Here is a 26372-nt window from a genome sequence, read left to right on the forward strand (position 1 = left end):
CCATTTGAGTTGTTATCCTTATATTCCCTTGTTTCACAAAGCCATTCATTCTACAGGTTCGAAAAAAAAAAAATTGACTTACTTATTATTCATTGTCAAAGTGTGGGATCCCACTTTTGTCCCTTTAAGCTTTTGCCAAACTGTGTAGGTGGAGAACTCAAACAAAAACATTAGCTATTTGGCTTACTGTTACACCAGTGGGGGCAGGAAAGTGTGCGTGGAGCCCTGTGCTCTATTGTACTGTACTGTATGTGTGGGAGGCAGCTGCACTGTGGTAAGGCATAGAGATTGATGCATCGGTTTTAGAAGGATTTTCCAAACAGCTCCCAGGATTTCAGGATTCCCAGGATTATGAAAGGAAAGCCACAAATTAAGCCGCGTAAACTTTGGAGATAAGGAAAACTTTAGAACTCATCCTGAAGGGTAAATCTCATTTCCACTCTTAGAGTCATGTAGAGCCCGGTGATGGTGTGACTCACTGGTTAACTGAGCTGAGCTGAGCTTCAGGCTGTTGCAAATACAGCTCATCGCCGCTTTGGCTGGGCATGAAGATTGCGAAACCATCACAGGACCTTTGCAAGGAGGCAGTGTATGTACAGTATGTAGGGAAAGTGTTGGACGAAAGAAGCATACTGTCATGTAATTCTCAATCAATTAAGATTTAAATACTTCCTTGTCCTCATCAATAGAGGTTTAAAACATTCAGGGCAAAAGGTGTGGAAAAAGGTAAATATGCTGGAGTTCCCTTTGTCTTGGGAACATTCTTAACCAGTGCATTCTCTCAGTTTGTAGCTGCCTGACTGACAGCACTACTTCAAATTTGAATACACACACACACACACACACACACACACACACACCAATAACTATAAGTCCACAGAGGGTTACAATAACTTGTGTTACTTCTTAAGTACATGTCAATATCTCTGTGTGGCCTCGTGCTTCACGGTTTACTGGTGCTGTGAGACGATAAGTGGGAGTTACCTGATACCGATAGTTGTCTGCAGCAGTGTACATAGTCCCGACACAAAGAATATGGTGGAGATCAGCTGGCTTTTGGCAATGTTGTTGTCCTTTATGCAGAGGGGCTCGGCCAGGATCAAAGGGACTGCTATGATGCCCCCGAATGCGAGGATGTAATGCTGCGGATGAAGAAAAAAGTGGATCAATTTGGTGACTCTTTGAAGGGGTACTTTTTTTTTCTTCTTTTTTTTACACCCAATTAATCCTGTCTTTCTGGTTTCCTCTGAATTTAGCTGGCCTCCATTCTAAATAGGAAGTATTTGTTTCTTTAAACCAAAACATTTATTTGTATTGCTTACTAAATTACAAGGAATGGTGGAAAAATTAGATGCTAAAAGCCCTTCATAATTGCTGATATATATCTAATATATATATCTTGATAAATAATAAATTTATAAATTAATAAATAAAGTTTATTTTATGAAATATAGAATAATACAAATTAAGACTCAGAAGTCTGCAGCAAAAAGACCACACAGCTGAAATTGTCAAAATGCTTGCCTTTGTCACAGTGTATTTTCAGTGGATATAGAAAACAGATTTTTAGGGCTGCAGCTATCAAATATCTACCAATTATTCCATTGATTAATCGAGTAATCGGATACGAAATACTTTTGTTTTATTGAAGAGCAATAATATACTATAGTTTGGTTTAATTTTCGGAAAAAGCAACATTTGTATTGCCTACATTGCTAACAATATCATCTCTCAAAAAACTAAACATTAAGTGCATTTAAGTGCCATATTACATTGTTTTTAAAGAAAACATTTTCTGAAATGCAATAACAACCTCAAACTAAGGCATACATTAAACATACATAAACATTACCTTAAGTTGTGCAACATAACTTTCAGAACTACAATTTACAACCTGAGACTGTATGTAGGCCTATATGTAAATATTAGTTATACTATAACCTATAACCTATTTTATTTATATATTTAATTACAATGCTACACAGCTCTGTTACACTTATGCTAGTAGATCGTTGATCAGCTGTTTCTCCGTGAAGAGAGAGAGTGAGAGAAAATGGCACGCAACAATCAGTTGTTTTTCCGAAGGGATAGTCAACGCGTCAGCTCTTTAGATCAAATTGTGGTCACCACTACCTATTTTCTTGTCTTTGTTTTTGGTAGTTGTGTTTGGTGTAGTTTCATCGTCGTACAGAGTCATACGACTCTGTGATTTACTTTTGTCGGGTCTGCGTCGTGGAATGGATGATTTAAATTAGACTCCATGTTTTCTGTTGAGGTGCTGAAGCACTGACGTGCTATTATTGTGGTAAGCTAGTTTGATTTTGCAGTAGACATACTGTACAGAGTTTTCGTTTTAATTAAGTTTGAACTGATTCCGATTTGGACACTTTCTGTTGTTTTCTCCAGCCTGTCTCTTCTCTTAGCCCCTCGCTATTTACGCTTTCTTTCTTCATTTTGTAATCTGCACCGGTTGTGTCGGTGTGTGACAGTAACAATCATCCGTGCGGAAACACCGTGAGCGATACAACGTTGGTAACATTGATTAAATGAAGCTTCGAGGCAAATAATTTTGCATCGAGGATTTTTAGTAATTCGAGGAATCGTTTCAGCCCTACTGATTTGTAATGACACGCAACAAAGGTCCAAGGACGGAACCAAACTTTGGATGCTGCAATCACATTAAATGCGCCTTAACCACTAAGCAGCCGCGCACCCCTATGTCAGTGTTGTTTTAGTTCAGATTAGGAGGAAAGAGGCCACCCTGTGTAGCTCGGCAGTAGCTTGGAAAGCTGTGATAATACTGTACCTGGCACATCAGCTCAATGCCAGATCACATTGTGTGGGTGTTCTCCACCTTTAACAGCTGAACAAGTTGTTTATCATCGCCTTCTAAAACGAAACACAATACAACTATTAGTGTGGTCTGATCCAGTGCCTTACTGTATGCCTTGCCCACACTAAAAGATTTTTTAAATCTTAACAGATGTTGAAATTGTGAAGGACATAACGACATGCAATGAAAGATTTAACAGTTTTGTTCCTATAGTGTGTGGGGCCAGAACAGCACAGCACACACAAACAGATTCCATTAACAAGCACCCAGAGTCCTGAATTTCAAAACTCGTGCCAATGTAACTTTAGAGTATGAAAACATGGTGACATCTAGCCGCGCTGTCCGGGCTAGGCTTCTGGGGGAAATTGCTGAGTTTCCCACATACGTAAATATTGAACATGTTTAATATTTGCGATTTGAAATTGCTGTGGCCAGGATGGACTTCCGAGCAGGTTGGGGATGTAAAAAACACTCTTAACGTACCTCGCACAACAGGAGAATCTGGCAAGATAATCTGTAAAAGCATAAAAAAATTTGGGCTTTTCTGATTATTAGGAGGGGGAAATCAAGCCCTAAATCGGCTTGATTCTCACGTGGTGTGTAAACTGTTAAAAAGGACAATTAAAAAATTATACATAAACATTTTCTTGTGTGCCATCTCTCAAGATTTCGTTTAGTTTAGGAAACCAAAACCAAAGTTAACTACTTTAGAAGTAGTTACTAGCTCGATATCATAGTGGCTGTCTTAGTTTCATGTTATGACAAGTGACCTCTTGCAATCCCAAGGGCTCAGCTGCCAGTAGAACTGGAGAAAACTGAAGGAGCAGACTCAGAATAGCAGAATAGCGCTCAGTTTTTAACTCTAAAGATGTTTTGTCATTAAACATACTTCCACAGTCAGCACACTCTAACCATGTGTGTGCATGTGTGTGTTGAGGGGGGTGGGGGAGTTGGTGGTGGCTGAGATTTCATTGATCCAAAAGATAAAGGAAAAAAAATTAAAGGCAGATGTTAATAGGCCTTTTCCAGATTTATGGGGGTCTTTTTCAAACCTACAACTCCCATAGGTCAAAGAGAGATGCTTGTTGTCAGTTTGATGAAAGGAAACTGGGAGATCTTCTTTGGGAATAAGGCTGCTTAAACGGTCTCATGTCATCAACAGTAAATGTATAACCATCTGAATTTGACAGACCCAAAATCTTAACCTAAAATATATTTTTGATCTTCTCTTGGTGGCTGTGACCATGGACCGATTGCTTTCCTTGTTAATGTTATGACACCAAAAGTACTTAATATGTTTGAAATGATCACAATATATATCTTAATATGCTCCAGGAGACCATTTCAAATATGTATTACACCGAATCTAATACAGAAATTATGTGATGACAATAAATAAACCAAACTGTAGTGAAAAACACAGCACTGAGCCACACTATTGCACAGGTTGGGTAATGTCCCGTCTTTACAATGAACATGGCAGTTGTAGTTTACTTGAGTAAATCCCACATACAGGTACATGCTGGAATGCTCAATAACACACAACATTTTTATTAATCCATGACACAAAAAAGTCCCTGACAAATGCAATATTTAATCCTGTAAATTTTGAGTAACGTTTTGTTACTATAAATTACAATGTCCAGATGTTTCAGGAAATTATTTGGGTTTTTTAAAAAGTGAAACTATATACTTGTTTGACCTGCTTTTAAACATGTCCATCTTGAGTAGGAACTAATGGGTTTTTGGGTTGAGTGCCACACACATGTGAAATCATATTGAATCATATTAAATATACTCTGACCTAAAGGATTATTAGGAACACCTGTTAAATTTCACGTTCATGAAATTATCTAATCAACCAATCACATGGCAGCTGCTTCAATGCATTTAGGGGTGTGGTCCAGGTCTAAACAATCTCCTGAACTCCAAACTGAATGTCAGAATGGGAAAGAAAGGTGATCTAAGCAACTTTAAGCAGGGTGCCAGATTGGCTGGTCTGAGTATTTCAGACCAGTATCTGCTCAGTTACTGGGATTTTCACGCACAACCATTTCTAGGGTTTACAAAGAATGGTCTGAAAAAGGAAAAACCTCCAGTATGCTGCAGTCCTGGGGGGCGAAAAATGCCTTGTTGATGCTAGAAGTCAGAGGAGAATGGGCCGACTGATTCCAGGTGATAGAATATCAACTTTGACTCGTTACAACCGAGGTACGCAGCAAAGCATTTGTGAAGCCACAACACGCACAACCTTGAGGCAGATGGGCTACAACAGCAGAAGACCCCACCAGGTACCACTCATTGAAAATAGGAAAATGAGGCTACAATTTGCACGAGCTCACCAAAATTGGACAGTTGAAGACTCGAAAAATGTTGCCTGGTCTGATGAGTCTCGATTTCTGTTGAGACATTCAGATGGTCAGAATCTGGTGTAAACAGAATGAGAACATGGATCTGTCATGCCTTGTTACCACTGGGCAGGCTGTTTGTGGTGGTGGTGTAATGGTGTGGGGGATCCCTTTCGCCTTCAGAACTGCCTTAATTCTTTGTGTCATTGATTCAACAAGGTGCTGGAAGCATTCTTTAGAAATGTTGGGCCATATTGATAGGATAGGGTCAAACACAGTATTAGTATGGTGTTCCTAATAATCCTTTAGGTGAGTGTAATATAATATAGTTCCTTCAATTTATGCAATAAAAACTACTACTAATAAATATATAAGTGTTGTATGTGTGTATGATGGGAGGAGGGGGGGGCAGTCATAGGCAGTGCCCTTATTTGGGATCCTAGGAGCCTCACGGTAGAGGCTCCTACTGAGCCTCTGAGTGCTGGCCTGGTGTATCCGGTACCTTTGTCCTGACCTCAACAGGGAGAAAAGGATGTTTCCCGGGTGGTGTGGAATCTGTAATGATTCTCCCAGCCTTTTTCTTGTGGCGCCTTATGTAAATACCCATAGGCAGGATGCTCTGGAAGGAGTAGAAATTTCTCAGTATTTGAGAGGATACCTGGAATTTCTTCAGGGGTATAAAGTGGAACAATCTCTGTCAGTAGGTGTGGGTGTGAGATTGAGTAGATAAAGGTTAAAGGGGGGCCAGATGCTGGAAATAACTACTCCTATGTCTTCTCAAAGAATCAGGGTCTAAATAAAATGAAATGCAAGGAGGAGACAACCTGATAACCCCCGGTGACGTGCCCTTCAACATTCAGATTCGGTGGTTAGTGAACGGTCAAAAAATCCTGCAGATTTGTATGCTATTTAATAATGTGATAAATAGAAAGGGCAGGCTTTTGTGACTCTGAGGTGACCCCGATAACATGGACACATGTGGTCTTTTGACTTTGTTTTTAGTCACCCTGGGAATTTACAGCATGCCATCCACCTGGGAATGTATAGCTCAACTACTCTTCCCCTTATGAAAGAGACTTTAAAGTGGCCAATGAAAGATCTTCATCCGGCACAAAGCTTTGTTTATAAACCCTAAACTGGTCATTGCTTTCATCTATCATGGTTTCAGTTGTGTCATTTTTCTTCTTTTCCACAAAAATACAAATACCTATAACCAAGACAAGACTTCATACCAACAACTAAAACAATTCAATTCAATTGTATTGTATGAAATCATAAGAAGAGTTACCTCAAGACACTTTACACATAAAGTAGGTCTAGACCACACTCTATAATTTACAAAGACCCAACAATTCCAGTAATTCACCCAAGAGCAAGAAAACTATTTGGCAAGGCAATGGAGATACTACAGTAAGGGCTTGCTAATTTGGCTTGTGGCTGTCCAAAAAGATGTATCAGCCCAAAAAAACTTTCAGTTGAGCCTCATCACTAAACCAGCAAGGCAGCCCCAGTAATATACTTCTTTAGTAGATTCAGTGGCATCATGTTACTAAATGTTTGTAGTTCATGACGTCCAACAGTCTAAACACCAAAGATGTTTACTGTCTTAGAAAGATAAGAAAACCAGCACATACTGTAATTACATTTGAGAAACCTGACCCAGAAGAGTTTTGGCATTTCTGCTTGTTCATCAATCATCAAATATAATACAAATACAAATAATGTTCATATAAAAAACACAAGCTTTCATAACTGGGTACATGGTCAGAAATGGATGTAGTTTATACTCAAAACAGGAAGTAAGATGCAATGGGTTCTAAAAATTGAAAAGCTGGGGAAAAGTAATGATCCTTGTTAAAAAAAGAAGTTGTTGCAGCTGTAAAAGTAATTGGTCTAACTGGGGGAAAAATACTTTCTTACTAAACTTCTCTTCTTGTTTTTTGGTTTTCTTCTTCCATTTTTGTGTTTTAAATCTGTTAGTCTTGAACTTGTAGTGGAGCCCACCATTCTAATAATGCCAGGTATCATATCGCACGGCAAGCTACAAAACAACAAGACAAATCTTTGCCCTAAAACAAGAGGTAACTGCGTACATAAATGATGCCATAATGAACAACATGCAAAGGATGTATTAAATCACTGTTAAATATCTCCCTCAAGGGTACGAGGCTATAGTTTTTACCTTTGATGTGTTACAAATTGTGAGTTGACTTCATGTTTCCTTCAAAGAAAACCACATAAATAATAACAAAACGTTGGAGAAAACAAGACACTATGCAGCCAATAGTTATAATTATCACAGCGGTCGGTCAACTTGTTTCATACTACCCGCTGGAAGACAAAGACATGATCAATTTAACAAAAATTGTTAAAAAGCACCACACACCCCAAAACACTGTGTTCTTGCGTTTCCGTTGTGTGTTGTTTAGCCTAGGGCTGTGACGATGACCACATCACCGCAATACCGGCGTTGACGTGAGACTACAGCAGAGATGATATCATCACTGCTTATTTTCTTTTGCTGCCGAAAGTTACAGGAAAACAGATGTCTTGTGATATGAAATATAATAAAAGCAATAATCATCGGGTAGTTATGCTCATCGACTGTCTTCTATCCTATATTCAGGAGGTTATGGAGGAAAAAAACCTACATTTCCCGTCACTTCAGCTTTGCACAAGAGGATGGACAGTCCATTAAATAGGCTATATGGGGAATTTCTTTTGTGTGTCAGATTATGAATAATTTCTACAGGTAACGTTTAATATAAAACACGGTAGGAAAGGCAAAGACATTTCTCCGTTTTTAACCAAGGTGGACACATTAACATTAATGATGCAATGTTTACCATTGCACATTAGCCTAGCAGTTAGCGGAGTTTCCTTCTTAATCCCAACAAAAAAACGCATCTTATATTGGTAGAGAGTGCAACAAGTTAGCGGACTGTTGAGTCGCCTTCTCTGCTCTCTGTCTGCTCAGCTGCTAGACCCATACACAGTATATAAGAATGGACCAGCAGATCCCGTTGCTCTGGACGGAGACCAGTGAAGGATATTAGAAGCACTTTTCCGGTGAGCGCTGAACGTTACTGCGCAGCCTCCAACTGAGAGAGACGAAGTAAATGTGACGTGAGCAACCTGTCTGGAAGTTGGAAGTCTTCTGGTAGCTGTACCAAGAGAAATCTCAATCATTCCCAATTTTACAGAGATGGAGAGCGTAGTTACATGTAAGGAGATAACATGGGGACAGGCTAATTATTGCTAACTAAAATGCTAGTTAACATTAGTAATTAAACCTAAACAGCTCATGTAAGTCGAAACTGCCTGAACACTTCTCCTGTACTATACGGTAATTCCTCTACTATGTGACACAATCGTTAGCATATTTTTACAAAAATGTCTGCTACGGAGCCATAACGTGAGATACAAGGTAATGGAGCCTTTTATACATTGTCGTGTTTCTTTAGAAATAAACAATGGATAAATAGTCTTTAAACGCTTCAGATGTAATGTTATTCACTGTCAAAGTGACGTCAAAATGAACGGCAGTCAATGGAATGCTAACGGGAGGTGATCGCTTTGTAGCATCAAAATGGCGCCATAGGAGGTTCGAGTTCTGAAGCAAAGCTTACCCCCTTGGCTAGACCGCTGTGCCGCGAAGTGTCTTCTCCCGGCATTGTCTGCAAAATTTTATTTTTTATTTGAACTTTATTGACAATAGAGCCTTCTGAACTGTTTGTGGATTAGATCAACGGAGAGGAGAGAAAGCAGTGCGGCCATAAATGATGCCAAAACTCAGTCAAGACTCTCACATTGAGCTGAAATGGAAACACTGTGCTGCAATCTTTTTATACAGCTATGGCTGCAACATATGTTGTGTTCACATGTGAAACATATAAATTAGTTATCTTGAGAAAGCCTGGGAGAAGAGAAAAAAAGCTCTTTACTTGATTTGTAGATGATGTATTGTTTGTATGTGTGTATATATATATATATATACAGTATATATATATATATATATATATATATATATATATATATATATATATATATATATATATATATATATATATATATTTTTTTGTATTCATGTATTTCTCCAAATGATTTGTATATGCGACCGGAAGATGTCTGTTAAATAGGGTTGTGATGTCTTGTAATCCAACATGGGATTGGCCAAGTGGTTGGCATGACACAGAAATAAAATTGAACAAATTAAGTTTAAGGTTTTAGCCGATGTTTTTTGGGGATAACGCCATTCAGTTTACCGGCAGTATTGACAACAGATAAAGCCACCGTGTCTTGAAAATCTCAAACTTGTTGTTTTAATGGTCACTTTTACCTCACTTTACATCATCTTTGCTATCTCTTTTTCCTCTCGCTTTTCCTCACAGCCGCACTCATACACTACTACTCTCCGTTACCGCTCGCTCTCCCTTGCGCGACCACACGGGCACTGACATCACTCACTCATGGCAGCCCGCCATTCTCGCTCTAACATACGCTTCTCTTGTAAGGGCGTTGCGGTTAATCGCAATACCGCGGTGATACGTTGCTTCTTCACCATGGTAAGAAAAAAACTAAACAGTCACGGAAAATATTACACTCTAAAATATTCTCGATTGGTGATTCATGACCAACTCTTCAACATTTATCCGTTATTCGCAGGGCTTCCTTGTGACAAATTTTATTAAATGGTTCAAATGGCATGGCTGCTTAAACTCATCAAACTCCTGACCTTCTGTTTTTTTTTTTTTTTTTTTTATGTAGACTCAAGCAAGACCTTTAATCATGTCCATTTTGTCTGTATATTACCCTGTATATTATAACTATTCTCTTAATCTTTAATTTTTCTGTGGAGAGCCCCTTCCTTTATCTGGGATGTCTGCCTATAACAACTAATCCGCATGCAGCCATGACTGACAGCTGAAGTCACGAGGACCCACGAGATTTTGCAAATGCACGTATGATTGCGCGATATAACAGGAGGCAGTTTCTATGAACAGAACCACAAAAACCAACAACAGTTTGTTTCCATCCATTATGACGTTTTCAAGGTGTAGTGCAGGGAAATATGATCCGCCATGAGCACGGTGTATTTTATTTTGAAAATTAACCGTATGTTTTATTTTGTTTCTATGCTCGACTTCCTGTCCCGCACGATCTGCCCTGCGCTGAAATGCTGCGGAGCTCTCCGGCGTCCGGCAAAAATAGAAGCTCTGCGTATTAGCGCCGGAGGGCTGCGGACCGCCGGAGCTGGGACGGAGTCGGAACGCAGACGTTCTGCAGTCAGTGGAAATACACACAGTGCAGACTGATTTCATGAATTGGCGTATGTATGACACGCCAATTTGTATTCCGTTTTTGTGTGTTATCAAGACGCATAATCGCATTTTTGCGTGTATATCAACACAAATCGGCCGCCATTGACCTACATTGCGAGTCAGTTTCCGCTGTAGCGAGTAGTATAAAGGAACGGGGGATTGAGTAAAGAGGTAGGTTGGGGTGGCGGACAGGACTTTCACCCGGGAGAGCCGGGTTCGCATCCTGCGTTTGGCGATTTTTCAGCCGTTTCAGTTGTTTGTTTTTTTTGTTTTTTTTAATAAGCCTTACCCAATGTTTCTTTCCTAATTGTTTTCCTAAGCGGGTTTTTGTCGTTATTTTCCGTGTTTTTGTCACTGTTTTTTCCCTGTGTTCTTTTCCTAAACCCAACAATTTTTTTTTTTAACAGGCGTGTGACGTTGTTCTCGCGATAGTACGCCGCGTTCTCGCGATAACACGCAACGTGGCGAGGCCATGTGGTGGGTATGTTTACATATGTATACAGCGTAGGCATACACGTGGATAGCTGAAAATGCGTACAATAACGTCATTTGGCTTTATGAAAATGGCGTGTATATTTACGCAAAGTCATGATGCCATGTTGCACAGTGACTTTAATGGAAACCTAATGACTCCGCCGCTGTTCTGGAGCGGATCTGCAGATGTTCTGCAGTTGGTGGAAATTGCGAGTAAGAACTCTGAAACAAGTTTTGTCCTCCAACATGAGATTCATGAGTCTAAATCATCGTCACATGTTGACAACTGCTGGATCATAGGATGTCAGGATTAATGTCTATGTAGTCTAATCCCTGTGGATTACGGACCTAATACATGTTCACATAAAAATGTGAAGTACTGTGAAATGTTTTAACTACTGTACTGTATAACAAGCATTGTTTAAACATCCTAATACGATTGACCACATAACTTGACACTTCATTACCACATTGTTGTGCTGAGAACATGACTGAGTTACTCAAAAATTTACACTTGAGAGCCACTGAGATCTGATGGATGGCTTTTAGGGCACAAAGCAGGAAGAGGGTGCTGTTCTTCCAGGATGAACAAAGCTAAGTAATTCATAATTCCTTTTTTCTTTTTTTTGTTTAAAGCAGATGGTGAAAAAAAATCCCATCCAACATCTTATCTTTGTCCAAAAAAGGACCAGCCTCTACATGCTGGGGAAAAAAGCTTGGTTGACGAAATAGGATTGGAAATTTGAGAAATGCCACAGGCATAGCTCGCAGTCTGATAATTACACTAACTTGACAATAATATATTGTTGCTTAACACATGGAACCATTTACCATAAGGTAGCAGAATAATTTAGTATGTAAAAATATTTATTTCAAATAGTTTTTTTGGCTCAATATACTGTACATGTACATCATATTCACAAATGATGTACATGTGACTCACAAACTAAGATACACATACTTATTTTCAACCAAATGTAACGTTTTTTTTTTTCTTCTTCCAGTTTTGTGTTTTAAATCTGTTAGTCTTGAACTTGTAGTGGAGCCCACCATTCTAATAATGCCAGGTATCATATCGCACGGCAAGCTACAAAACAACAAGACAAATCTTTGCCCTAAAACAAGAGGTAACTGCGTACATAAATGATGCCATAATGAACAACATGCAAAGGATGTATTAAATCACTGTTAAATATCTCCCTCAAGGGTACGAGGCTATAGTTTTTACCTTTGATGTGTTACAAATTGTGAGTTGACTTAATTTTTCCTTCAAAGAAATGCACATAAATAATAACAAAACGTTGGAGAAAACAAGACACTATGCAGCCAATAGTTATAATTATCACAGCGGTCGGTCAACTTGTTTCATACTACCCGCTGGAAGACAAAGACATGATCAATTTAACAAAAATTGTTAAAAAGCACCACACACCCCAAGACACTGTGTTCTTGCGTTTCCGTTGTGTGTTGTTTAGCCTAGGGCTGTGACGATGACCACATCACCGCAATACCGGCGGTGACGTGAGACTACAGCAGAGATGATATCATCACTGCTTATTTTCTTTTGCTGCCGAAATTTACAGGAGAACAGATGTCTTGTGATATGAAATATAATGAAAGCAATAATCATTGGGTAGTTATCCTCATCGACTGTCTTCAATATAATATAATACACAGTAGGAAAGGCAAAGACATTTCTCCATTCTCAGCTGAGGTGGACGCATTAACGTTAATGCTGCAATGTTTACCTACAAATGTAACGTTTAAAGTTCCACAAATTTTGGAACATTTACTGTATGGTCCAGTCGAGGGCTGCAACTAAAAATCATTTTTATTGTCAATTAATCTGTAGAATATTTTCTTAATTAATCGGTGCGTTATTGGTCTATAAAATGTCAAAAAATTGTGAAAAATGTCGATCAGTGTTCCAAAGTGACATCTTCAAATGTCTTGTTTTATCCACAACTCAAAGATATTCAGTTTACTGTTAAAGAGGAGTGAATAAACTAGAAAATATTCACCTTTAAGAAGCTGAAATCAGAGATTTTTTTTTTTATTACTGAAACCGATTAATCGATTATCAAAATAGTTGGCAATTAATTTAACAGTTGACAACTAATCGATTGATCTTTGAAGCTCTAGTCCAGTCACGTTACTCTCATCAACCTCGTTTCCAGCAGCAGCAGAAAGGTGAATTCAAAGGTGAAGCAAACAAGCCTTGATAAGACCACTGTACACATGTCCAGCACTAAAAGGCAGGCAACGTTAGCAACCAGCTTGTGTTTGTCAATTTGTTCGTGTATTCTTTTGTTAAAAATGAAATAATTCAGCTTTGAAGAAGGATTTCTGCAGCAATATTCATTTAATGGAGGATAATAGGAGGACTTCTTAAACTAATACTATCAAACTAAGCCGAAAAACAAGCCATGGGATTAATTTACCTGGAAACCGAGCAGTATGCAGAGGTACCACGGCGGCCTGTCATTGAGGGAGTAAACCAAATCTGCACGTTTGTCCACAGTCTCCCCCAGGGCCTCTGTGTGTGGCTCCCCAATGTCAACAGTCAGCTGTGGCGGTTCATCACTGTCTTTGTCCTTGAAGAGAAGGAAAGCAAAGGGAAACAAGTCATTAATTCAGCAATTTTATCTATCCATGTAACATCAAATAAAAAAACAATATCTTCTTACGAATTCCATCCAAACTATTTGAACACCAAACATACCTTAAACGAATCACTGTTGTTGTGAGCATACCAGGGACTCTCACAGGGCCAAAGGTTTCATAATGTTTTTTTTTTTTTTTTCTTTGTCTTTAAAACTAAGGGTAGTTCAGATACATTCTTTCGCCTTCACTGTAATTTGGAGCCGTTAATTGAGCTCAGATGAGAAACATAAATACAGACCATACGCGATGGAGTTAATGTGAGCAATGACGTGCGAAACATCCATGTGGGCGATATTGGAGGACAGGTGGGGTGAACAACATACCAACCCAAATTCCATCTAGATGCTGATGATGAAGGTGCTTAAAACTAAAGTGCTCGGGCGCTACAGCCAATTTTAATATTTTTAAAGAGAAACTTGAATGTGTTTTTTAAAAGAGGGAGTGAAGGGAAATAGTGCAACAATGTCATTAAATCACTGTCAACTTCAAAAATCCCAATATCCCTGTTAATGTGTTAAATTAAGATGTGTGGCTGTGATGAGGAGGAACTGAGTTTGGTCCAACTTGCTGAAAGTGGTTTGAATTACATTCAAAGTGGTTAATAAAAACATAAAGAGACGACGTTTTGAGATCATACAACATGCAGTAGCCTATAGCTCCATGTGCTTCCATTTTTATTCATTGTTAAACTTAAAAAGGAAAACTGTTTGTAGCCACTGGGACTGCTGTAAGTGCTTACAGAGAGAAAGTGAGAGAAAGTAGATATTTCTGCATTGTATTAATTACACGGGTAGTTTGATATGTGTGCGTGCAGGTATGTGTGTGACATGTTGTTCTACAGGGTTGGAAAATAATAATAAAAAATGAATGTTACATATTTGCATTAACTTTAATCAATTCAATGTAATGCTTGTAAGGTAATGGTTTGCAGACGGTGTTCCATGTCACATGTAAAAAACACATTCACTCTTAGAAGACACATCTGCCAAGCACCTTGATTTAACCTTCTATTTTTATGTGGTTGTAGCATCTTTCACCTTAGTTTGTTTCACATGCACTTTTATTATAAAAATGGAAAACACCAGGGGAAACTGGCACAGTCTATATGTTGCTTTAAACTCATTAATCTGGCGCAAAGGGGCAGAGCTGTAGTCAAGTCCACCATTGTCGAGTCCAAGGCCAGGACCAAGTCCAAAAGAGGTTCAGGTCCAAGTCAAGACCGAGTCCAAAATAGTTTGAGTCCAAGTCAAGACCGAGTCTGCACGATATACAGTTAATAATGAGACAGAAAAAAAGAATCCTCTTTAAGACCACTTACTTACTTACTTACTTACTTACAGTATATCTTGTGTTTTAAGATGATCATTTTGCTTTATTATTTGTAATAATTAGTGTAGTGCAGAGTAACACACTATAGGATCAAATTAAGCCATATTATTAACTTAAAATATATAATGGAAATGTTCCCATTCTTGAACTTACTACTTGTCCTGAAGAATTCATAATACAAAGTGATCGCTGACATTGTGTCTGTGGCCAAAATGAAAATGACTGATACCTGATGATTGAGGTATGTGATGCAGCCAGGCGTATACCAGGCCACCAATCTCGATGCCTGTTCTAGATGGATTCTGAATTAACTAATACCTGTTTTCAGAATGAGCACGTTTCATCACTGGCTTTCTTTTAAAGGAGGAAGTTACTTTAGAACAAAAGCATATAGTGCTGGACTCGGTCGAGACCAACTACAATATTTGGCGAGTCCAATGGCCGAGTCCGAGACAACAAAAAAGCGGCTTGAGTACTACAGCCCTGCATGTATTGCTGGATTCCGCAATACGAAATATAAAATGCTTTCAAGGGTCTAAAAAACAGTAACTGCCACACCAGGCGTATGTGCCACAGAGATCCGCTCTGAAATCTTGATTGTCAAGGTTAGCACGCTGTAAATAGCTGCTATCACGCACATGCATGCACTCCCCCATCTCAGCAGAGAGCAGAGGTGTAGGTGTGTGTGAAAAGCAAGGTAAGCTGATTAAAGTACTTTGTGAGTATATAAAAACTAAAATAAGATGGAGAATAATTAGAAATCAAATGGTGAAATGAGAAACACTGACTAGAAATAAGGTATTGCATTATTTAATAGACATACAGTATATAATTTCCATGTATATGTTTCCGTTTAAGGGCTCTAAACCTGTTGTATAGTTCACCAAGAAAGTGGCTGTATTCTATAATATCTCATGGTCATTGTGGAAAATCAACTTGTGCCCAGCACCAACTTCAAGTTCTACAGATTAATAAAATGGCAGCTATCATTACATGTCATTTAGCTGACGCTTTTATCCAAAGCGACTTACAATTGCTATATATATATGTCAGAGGTCACACGCCTCTGGAGCAACTAGGGGTTAAGTGTCTTGCTCAGGGACACATTGGTTTAGGTATTGCACTGGGAATCAAACCCAGGTCTCCCACACCAAAGGCATGTGTTATATCCACTGCGCCAACACCACCCCTTTCCTAAACCTTATGCCCCAGCTATCAGTAGTATGAAAAGTAAACCTTTGTTGAAGGGATGAGCGTGTGTACCCACTCAGTTGTATTTAGGTTTAACAACTGTCACCTGTATTTTTTCCCCCGAGGTCAATTGTTTTTACAGCAAGGAATTTTACATCAATCAACATTTTATTACAAAAACTTTCACATTTCCACAGTGTACAAAGCACAGCAACATAACATCTAACAAATAACAAATAAATACTGGACCTCTGTGCCCTTATTTATGATGCCAAGAGTGCCAGAAGTTCTGTTCCCATAATTACAGCTTGCCCAAGGACACTTTATATGTGTGCAGTGGGGATTTAAGGTATTTTACAGCTACATGTCGACTAAATAAGATAAATTATGTGACATGTAACTCCCTCACCGTTCATGCTTTTAGAGGCAAAGTCATTATCCTTTGCTAGATTCACCTTATTATACTCTTACAAATACTGAAATAACCTTGAAACCGGAGATTCAATTCAATTCAATTCAATTTTATTTATAGTATCAAATCATAACAAGAGTTATCTCGAGACACTTTACAGATAGAGTAGGTCTAGACCACACTCTATAATTTACAAAGCCCCAACAATTCCAACAATTACAGTAATTCCCTCAAGAGCAAGCAGTGCGACAGGGCAGCAGGGCGAGATCACATGTATTTCTTCACTACTTCAACTTAAAAGGATAATTCTCCAGGAAATACGTGTTTTCTTTGCCATTCAAATCATTTTGTTAAGATGAAGGACAAGACAACTCATATAAATGTGAGAAAAATGGATATCAAGTGTGCTCCTCTACTCTTCAGTACCACTGAAGGTTCTGTTTATTTTTTTCCCACAATGCAAAGACAGATAGAGTAGGTCAGATGGTTAGTCTGAAGGGGAATACGTCCCAATAAGACTGACAAATGTTATACATAAATAAAAGCACCAACTTGTAGTTCTACAGATTAATAAAATGCCAGCTATCAATTTCCTAAACCTTATGCAGCAGCTATCAGTAGCATGAAAAGTAAACCTTTGTTGAAGGCATGAGCGTGTGTACCCACTCAGTTGTATTTAGGTTTAACAACTGTCACCTGTATTTTGTCCCCCTGAGGTCAATTGTTTATACAGCAAGGAATTTTACAATATTTGAGAGAACATCGACATACAGTGCAGTAAGGGGGAGGGGAATACAAGTGGGCTAGAAGTCCAACAACAGTAATGGTGTCCAACTTTCACATTTCCACAGTGTACAAAGCACAGCAACATAACATCTAACAAATAAAAAATAAATACTGAAGACTGGACCTCTGTGCCCTTATTTATGACGGCAAGAGTGCCAGAAGTTCTGTTCCCATAATTACAGCTTGAATTTTAAAACACCTTTCGAAGGACCCAAGGACGCTTTAAATGTGTGCGGTGGGGATCTAAGGTATTTTACAGCTAAGTGTCGAATAAATAAGATAAATTATGTGATATGTAACTCCCTCACCGTTCATGTTTTTAGAGGCAAAGTCATTATCCTTTGCTAGATTCACCTTATTATACTCTTACAAATACTGAAATAACCTTGAAACTGAGATCACATGTATTTCTTCACTACTTCTACTTAAAATGATATTTCTCCAGGAAATACATGTTTTCTTTGCCATTCAAATCATTTTGTTAAGATGAAGGACAAGACAACTCATATAAATGTGAGAAAAATGGATATCAAGTGTGCTCCTCTACTCTTCAGGTATGTACCACTGAAGGTTCTGTTTTTTTCCCACAATCCAAGATAGAGTAGGTCAGATGGTTAGTATGAAGGGGAATACATCCCAATAAGAGTGACAAATGTTATACATAAATAAAGGCACGTTTTATAAATATATATGATTTATAAATACATTGTGGTTAATTAAGCATGTCCATGTACACGCAGTGGTCAGGATAACATAGCCTCTGCTTAATGAGACAGAAAAAGTGCTGTCAGTGAAGCTATCAAAATAAAAGCCAACTGACACTGATCTATTCATACAGACATACTGTATACATGGTCTTTTGGAAAAAATGCCTTTGCCACATATAATCTTGCTGAAAGGTTGGTCAAGTTTTCTACCGGTCCCTGAACAAAACATTTTTTTGAGGGACCAAAGCATAGACTGTAAATACTAACAGACAACGCATCAGGTTCGGCGTAGTGCTGCAAATGTGGAAGTGCCTTAAACCTGCATTCTCTCTGAATTCCAGCAGGGGGCAAAACGTGTGGTTGCAGAAGGAGTTTGGTTTCTGTAGAAGTCTATGAGACAGTGAGCCACTTCTCACTTGATTTATTACCTCAGTAAACATTTTCATAATGAGTTCATGGTCTCAATCGCTAGTTTTAAGTCTTCTGCAACGCAGAATGATGTTCATTTTTTGAATTATGATCTCGTTGATTTTAAAATCGGCGATAAAGCAGGGGGTGTTTTAGGGCGTGGCTATGATGTGATTGCCAGTGAAAGTGTGTAATGTAACATAGAGTGTAAGGGCTCCTCCTTCACTCCTCCCTTTCATCTAAAATCATCACATTGCAACCAGGATGGCTGCGACAGAAAACGGCAAACTCGGCGACTCATTGCAGATCTCCACAAACCAATGGGTGACGTCACACATGCTCTGTCCATCCAGTCTATGGACCAAAGACATTAAATGAGTCTCCAAACTCCACATTCAAATGTAACGAAAGCCACATGTAGCAGGTAACTCGTGTTCACAAACTCAGCCAATGCAAAATGACAAACATAGACATTAACATGCAAAGGAGGGATATATTTCCCCCCCTCATTAATAGTTTTTTAAGGGAGTATTTTCCAAACTCATTCGGTTTGCACGTCATAGACATTTTCTCATCATTACTCTTTTAAATGTTTTCATATACATAGCACAAACTGAAAAAGGAATAGGACAAAGCAAAATAATAAATACAAACAAACAACCAACAAGCAAACAATACAAATTAATAAATCATATGTTTTTGGGACTGCAAAGTAATTCATTCCCTTTTGGCAGGGCATCCAAAAGTTTATATAGTGTGTACTTGATGCCAAAATTCCATTTAGGTTTATTTTACTACATACATAGTATCGTACAGACATAAGTATTTGTTTTCAAATAATCTAGGCTGCAAGTACGAAAACTATAACAACAAAAAGGTTACAGCCTAAACCGCCTATATTACTATACGTTTTGAAATTTTGAAGGCTATCTACTGATAGTAATGGAGAAATTTTTTCGTCAAAAGCAGAGTACGCAGATTTTTTTTTCCAGTCTGTTCCCATTCTCTCCTTACCTATTTTCACATCTGCAGCTACTTTTAAAACTTAGTTATTTCTCGGTCATCGGCAGGAAGTTGTCTATGTCCCTATGATGCATAGGCATCCTGTTCTGTTCAGGGTTTTATGGGATTTTCTTAGGCATCTTTTGGGAAAAAGTGATAGCTAATAATGGCAGATGTGAGCGTGACTTGTATTAACGACTACGAAGACAGAGTGATTCTGCCACCTGATATATGTGAGAGCAGGGGCGGTCTTCAAAGACAAAGAGGTCAACTCCGTCTTAAAAAAGCCACATGGGAAAGATCAGCTTCCTGTGGGATTTTACAAACACCATTGAGGATGTGATTGAAGTGTAAGTATGCCCGGTTTGCTCGTTACCATATAATTGGTACCATAAACCTTCTGACTTCAGAAACATATATTTTCTATGCAAAAACAGTAGGTTATGGGACGCTCAATGTGACCCATGAGCTGTATTTAAATGCAAAGAGGTCAGTCCCATTTTAACACAGTCCACATTAGACAGATCCATTTCCAAAGGCTTTGTACATCCCAAATCATAATGAGGGGGAATTAATAATTTAACTTTTTTATTATTCATTCATAGAAGAAGATAAAGTACATCATGGCTTTAATTTTGACCAACTTCTGATTTTCAAAAATAGCATGGGAACTATGGGAAAGGTTGAACTTCTCTCTATTATGTGGACGACATAACTAAACCGCTCACCCCAAACTCAATTCGAACACTCAATGAAACAACATAAAGAAACTGATTGGTGTTATGGAAGTTTCCTTTGCAGCAGGGGGGGAAATTTCAGAGTTTAGTAAATTGAAACAAATAAGACAGACTGAGACTAAAACCAAGTTGGGTTTTTGTATTTTATTAAAAAAGATATATTTGCAAATATAGGATCAACATGATTTCACAAAAGGCCGCAGCCCAGTGTGGAGTCCGTTTCTCAAATGAGTGCACAAGAACACTAGGCTTATATGCATCTTCAGAGTGACAACACACACGCACTTGGATTATTATGACGCTACAATTTTGACAGGCAATCTGATACACATGAAGACAATTAGATGAATACAAGAGACATCTCAGAGCCATCTCACCTCCTCCTCCCTGTACGACTGTCACCCCTCAGTTACAGCTAAGCTGGCATGAGAAAACTAGAGATAGTTTTAGGGTGACCTTGTACCTTTATCGGTTCAGGCTAACAGTGCTCACATAATGTTCCAGACTGCATGTCTCACAAAGTTAGAATCAAAATCTGCATGTGGGAATGAGATAGACTCTTTCAGCATTTGTGAGAGCAGTAAAGTAGAAATAAAACATAAAAATATAAGGAATTGTGCTTAAATGTAATTTTGCCATTACATTGGTTACATTTCTGTCCTGTATACTATGAGCCCAATTTAGGATTTATAAAGTCTACATGTTAACACCAAATATATTTCATCAATATTTCAGTATGAAACCTCAAAATAGTTTTTAAAACCCAGCACCAGTAACATTGTTTCTCAATTCACAGAGCACTAAAGTTAAAAACTAAGTATAACCGTTTTTAAACTACTTTTAACAATGAAAACAATGTTATTACCTATAATAACACCAGAAACCACAACTAAAATTTTTTTTTTATATAATAGACTTTTTATATATTATATTCATTCTTCTCACTGTATGTCTCAAATATTACACACTAGAGCCAGCACACAAGAGAAAATCCAGACACCAGCGAATCTAAGGATATTCCACACCAAGGTCCCAAGACAAGGAACAAAGCCACATACGGCAACAATTGCTCTGAAACCTGCGGTGTCTCAGAGGGTGAGTCTGACATTCAGTCAGCACTTCAAACAAGAGAAAACAACTTGTATTACGCATCCCACCGTTGCATCTGTCTCCCACACATGATGGCCACAGACCATGCAAATAGGGCCCCATCTGCACCACATTTCTTCTCCGTCTTTGATTTACTCTCAGGTCACAAAGTTCTCAGCAGGTAGTGTAGACAGACGCTTGCTTCAGTGATTACAAGGCCATTTGCTTCCATCTAGTGGTTTTCCAACTGCATTCCAGTAACCACATTTGTCGCATGCCATCCCCCTCTCTCTTTGTCATAGCTCTACTGTGCTATATCAACTTAAAAAGGCAAAAATGCCCAAAAATACTTAAAATAAAGAACTGTCTGCATTGCAACATACCATTAAGGAGGGAAAATGTGTTTGTTGTGTGTGTGTGTGTGTGTGTGTGTGTGTGTGTGTGTGTGTGTGTGAGAGAGAGAGAGAGAGATTTGGGTGAACTAAAAAGTAGCATTGTTAACATGAAAAATACACAAAATTTATGTAAAAGCTTTGTATTCAAAATCACACTCAAGTAAAAGAACACAGGTATTAGCAGTAAAAATGTAAGGCAATATCAAAACTAAATCCTTTCTGTGGAGAACTAACAGTTTAAAAGTGTATTGTAATGGTCCAGATGGAGATCTGATATAGGTGGCTGTGGTGGATGGTGAGTGTGATGAGTGCAGGACTTTGCCAGCAGGGACCGGGCTTCCCGTCTCGAGTCCCGTCGATGGTTAGGTTTAGGTAACAACAGGACTTTGGTTACGAGTTATGGAAAGATTGTAGTTGCAGTAAACTTTTGCTTAAGATCACAATAGCCCTAACTCTAACACACAATAAGCCTAACCCCCAATCTTTTCCTAAACTTAACCTTGGTTCTGTGCCTAGATACAACTATATGTTAATAATGCTACAAGCAGATATAAACATTATGATCAAAAAGCACAACGCCAATCACAACACTATTTTCCTCTAAAATGAAGAAAAATTAAAGTCATCCAAAAAATCACTCAAGTGGAGTACTAGTACCTGAATAGATAGAAACTGATGGCGCTTAACATGTGGTTAATCATCACTGATGCTGGCCAGTGTGATTATTTAGTGGACAGCATCATGTGCCGTGATGTGTGCCTTCCACGTCACAGCTGTGACTAAATAAATTGAGTGTGGGAAGATTAGTTTGCTGGCTGCATGGATGATCTTCAAGAGACCCTTTTAGTCAGTGACTGTAAAGCATACTGAAGAATACTAAAGAACTGGTTCAATGATGCTATGATGCAGCAGGAAGACAAGTGTTTTAGTTTACGAATGACTGATTGTCAGAGGCCAGAGGCCGTGGTTACACTTGCCTTTCCAATATGACTTTAGTGATCACCAGTGCTGGTCGGATCTCAGATTTCACAGCCTTTTTTTGAGATTGTTGCGGCCCAAAATGCCTGATTTCGCGGGAGCTTTTGTAAAAAAATTGCGATAAAACTTGTGATGTCTTTTGTATTTTTGTCGCAATGAAGTTGCAAGAGACAGTAAAAGTTGCAAAAAAAAGTTTTGATTTTTTTTGTATAGTTCTTTAAAAAAAAAAAAAGGAAAGGGGGAGAATAAAACTACTCTGGGCTGAGTTTTCCTAATAACCTTATCAAAAAGGCTCAGGATAATGCAAATGTTGGTATAATATGAAAATGGCTGGTGGACAGTTTGATAAAGTACTTATTGGACCACGGGGGGAACTGAGCAGCAGCCACGCCCCAACCCGCTGCAGAGAGCCAACAGGATTGAAACAGCAGCAGCTTTCAGCGTCATTAGAGTAAAAAAAAATGTTACAGCGTACATTGATGTTAAAATGTATACAGGGGTTTTGCTGTACGTTTTGTTGGTAAATGGGAGATGTTTGAGTCACACGTGTCTCATCTTCATATCAGAAACAAGGAAATTTATTTGGTGACGTACGTGTGTACGTCAACATGTTCTCACTCCCGCTTGGTCAGTGACTCTCAGAGTCACATACTGATACAAAGTCTGGCACGTGTGACTGCTGGGATTGGTTGAAGTAGCGGGAAACTCCAGTTATTGGTCATATTTGCGGAAAAGTTGCAGTGATTGCGAGCCCACCAAATTCATGGTGATTGGTTGAATTTGTGTGAATTGTTGCGATCGCGACATCACGAAATCCTGGAGGGACTGAATGTAGGGGAAACACTGATCACAGCATGAACTATAAAGTTCTGGTAGAATAAAATAATTTTGCAAAGCAACACAGCAATGTCATCTGCATATTTAAATACAAAAATTAAAGAGAAAAGGGGGGAACTATACCTAGTTATTTCCAAAGGGGGACAGTAGTTTTTTTCCATTTGAAACTGAATTTTAAAGTTTTGAAAAATGCTCTACATCTTACTTAACTTCAACTAAAGGCTTAATACCTGTGTGACAAGTCAAGCAAACAGAGCTGTTATTTCTGTGACCCTCTCTCTCTGCAACAAACATACATACAGTACTTGCCATATTCAATAACACCAACTACTATCCACTGTAAGACGTGTTCTTGCCTTGTTTTAAATACTGCTACTTGTTTGCCATTACTTTGAGTTTTTTGGGGGTGACAACATTTTGTAAGCATAATGGCTATTGTTTACTTCCCTGTCCATAAATGCATCGCTTTCTTTTAATTAATTTAGTTTGCAACAAAATACTGTATACCACTATAGCTACTACTTCTAGCACAGTTTTGTATAAACATGTAAAATGTTTGCCAGTTGTGTTACTTACATCCAGAATCATTTACAGTGAGTAAAAACAATCACCAGTGAGGCAATCATGGGTCAGAGTTACTGTACCATGGCCGTGTTCCAATATCCAGAGGCTACTAAAGTCCACCAAAAATGAATGAGAGATGTGAGTCACACTGAGAGTTGGAAGCTTTCTTTCACGTGAAGCCAGCCTTTGTTTTTGGAGTTTAGCTTCCATCTTGTGTTGATACCTGAAACGCTAAATTGGCTTTCACTGAACTCAAAACTGCACTGACAAACAAAAGCTCACTTGTACTAATGACAAGAAAAATGCCTTAAACACATTTGCTATCCCATTCCATTGCTTTGCACTGGTGAGTCCTAACTGTAGCCTTGGTAGAAAAGACATTCTTTACCAGGTGTACTGTGTATGAAAGACTTGTCAATGTACAATCCAGAATTACAATCCAGGTATATACAGTATATGAAATTTAAGAAATCAGTTCATTAAAACCTTAAGTAATAACATCAAATGAAAGCATCCAATAAAAACATGATTATTGCATTTGCTGAAATTGTTATTGCATCGGCTTCCAGTTTATTTTAAATCAATTATCCACTATCATTATTCCTCACATGGTATATGTTTTTAGCTCTAAATTGAAATGTAAAAAATCTTTAAAAGCAACTAAATATGGTATTTAGCACATATACACATTCTGTATCTAAGAGATATTAATATATGGCACTAGGGTTTCTATTCTATGAAACTCTCCCATGGGTGTCCTATGTTGTGGTTGTTTCCATGGTGCCGAACTGACCCGGAAGTACATTCATTTCCCCACCCCCCCCTCAACCTGAAAAGGTTTGCGAGAAAATGCAAACGTTTTTTCAGGAGAAACCAAAAGTATTTATCTTCCTTTCACCCATAAGTTTTTTTTCCCCCATGTCCCCTTAGCAGTTTCGTAGAAATGTAACTACAACTGATTAAAAAGAAGGAAAAAAAAGTAGGCCCCAAAGTTCAAAAGAGGTCCTTGTGAAATATATCTACATGCTCAAAGCCTAAACAGTAATGAAAACTTAATCTGGATGCCAAAGTCAGCAAGCTCGATTGATTGATTTATTAAATGTATAAATGCTACCTTAACATCTCTGAAATCGTTGTATGGTAGAAGTCTCTCGTTGGGCTTTTGTATAGTGTCAGGTAGTATAATAAGCATAATAATAATAATAATAAATGAGGCCTCGTTCCTTGCTTGTATTATTTTGCAGATGTTGACTACTGATGTGTTCACCCATCTGCAGTTGAAGCTGTGCTGTTTGTTTGGTGTTCCCATTTTTCTAAATTCGTCAGTAAATTTGGATTGGGAGAAAAAAATGGGAAACATCAATGCTGGGCTCAGCTGTGTACACTTGCACACCCCATGCAGCCAGACCTTGCAACCTCACAAACAAACAAAACATTCCCGCTTCAATATGCGTTTCTGTTTCTTCGTTGACGTTTAATTAAAGAGCACTTCTAGTTTAAACTCAGAGCTTTTTGATCCGTCTCAACTACACTCAAGACTGATATCTGCCACATACTTTGAAACCATGCAATTGATTTCGCTGCACAAGTATCCGTCTTTTGTGGAACACATTCACACTTTGGTCATTTCACATTCCACAGTGGCTTACATTTAGCTCTTACTGCTGTGATGTGAGAAAATAGCACTGTACTTCTTCTCTTGGTCTGTAAGTAAAAGCTAAATAATAAATATGTGTATTCATAAGAAAAAGATTAGTATGTGACTTTGTTTTATCTCAAACCCTTGGTCAGTGTTTAATTTTGTGGCTGTCTCAAAAACTAAACTGAAGAGAGAATTAATATGACACTACACTTACCCCAAATGCATGGTTGACTGTCCCCAGGTCCTTGAGTCCCAGCTCAATTTTCTCCTCTGTACTGAGACGCATTCTGATAAAATGAGGCAAGGTGGCGTATAGTTGTTTCTGATCTGAAGTGGACTCCACACAGATCAACGAACACACGGTGGGAGTAATACTCTGACTGATCGCAGACCTAATAGGACAACATCAACGACCGCCTCACGTCACCAGGGAAACCGGGTATCATAGTGAGGAAGAGAGTGGCTCAGTTACTTTGTAATCTCTTCCACAGTGCTGAAACATTTCTGGTCTGCTGCTAAGCTAATATAGGCTTTACTGTAGTCACTCTGACTTAACAGTCATGCGTCTGCTGCTGTGATGATGGATCCTATGAGAGGAGACAAGCACGTTTGTCACATGAATCTTTAGTTTGTCGTACTCATTAAGAAGTTCTTC

The 26372-nt window shown here is 38.5% G+C and overlaps 1 protein-coding gene across 1 annotated transcript in view; it reads right to left on the reverse strand.

Annotated features, from left to right (window-relative positions):
- si:dkey-106n21.1 (solute carrier family 23 member 2) overlaps nucleotides 1-26003 on the reverse strand; it is a 57558-nt gene extending 31555 nt beyond the window's left edge. The window contains exons 1-3 of the mRNA XM_028585254.1: nucleotides 25932-26003; nucleotides 13418-13570; nucleotides 985-1142 (exon numbers count right to left, since the gene is read on the reverse strand). Of these exons, the coding sequence (XP_028441055.1) occupies nucleotides 985-1142; nucleotides 13418-13570; nucleotides 25932-26003 (383 nt within the window). The remainder of the gene's footprint in view (nucleotides 1-984; nucleotides 1143-13417; nucleotides 13571-25931) is intronic.
- Nucleotides 26004-26372: the final 369 nt, after the last annotated feature.

The sequence above is a fragment of the Perca flavescens genome, chromosome 8, assembly GCF_004354835.1.
Source record: "Perca flavescens isolate YP-PL-M2 chromosome 8, PFLA_1.0, whole genome shotgun sequence".
NCBI lineage: Eukaryota > Metazoa > Chordata > Actinopteri > Perciformes > Percidae > Perca > Perca flavescens.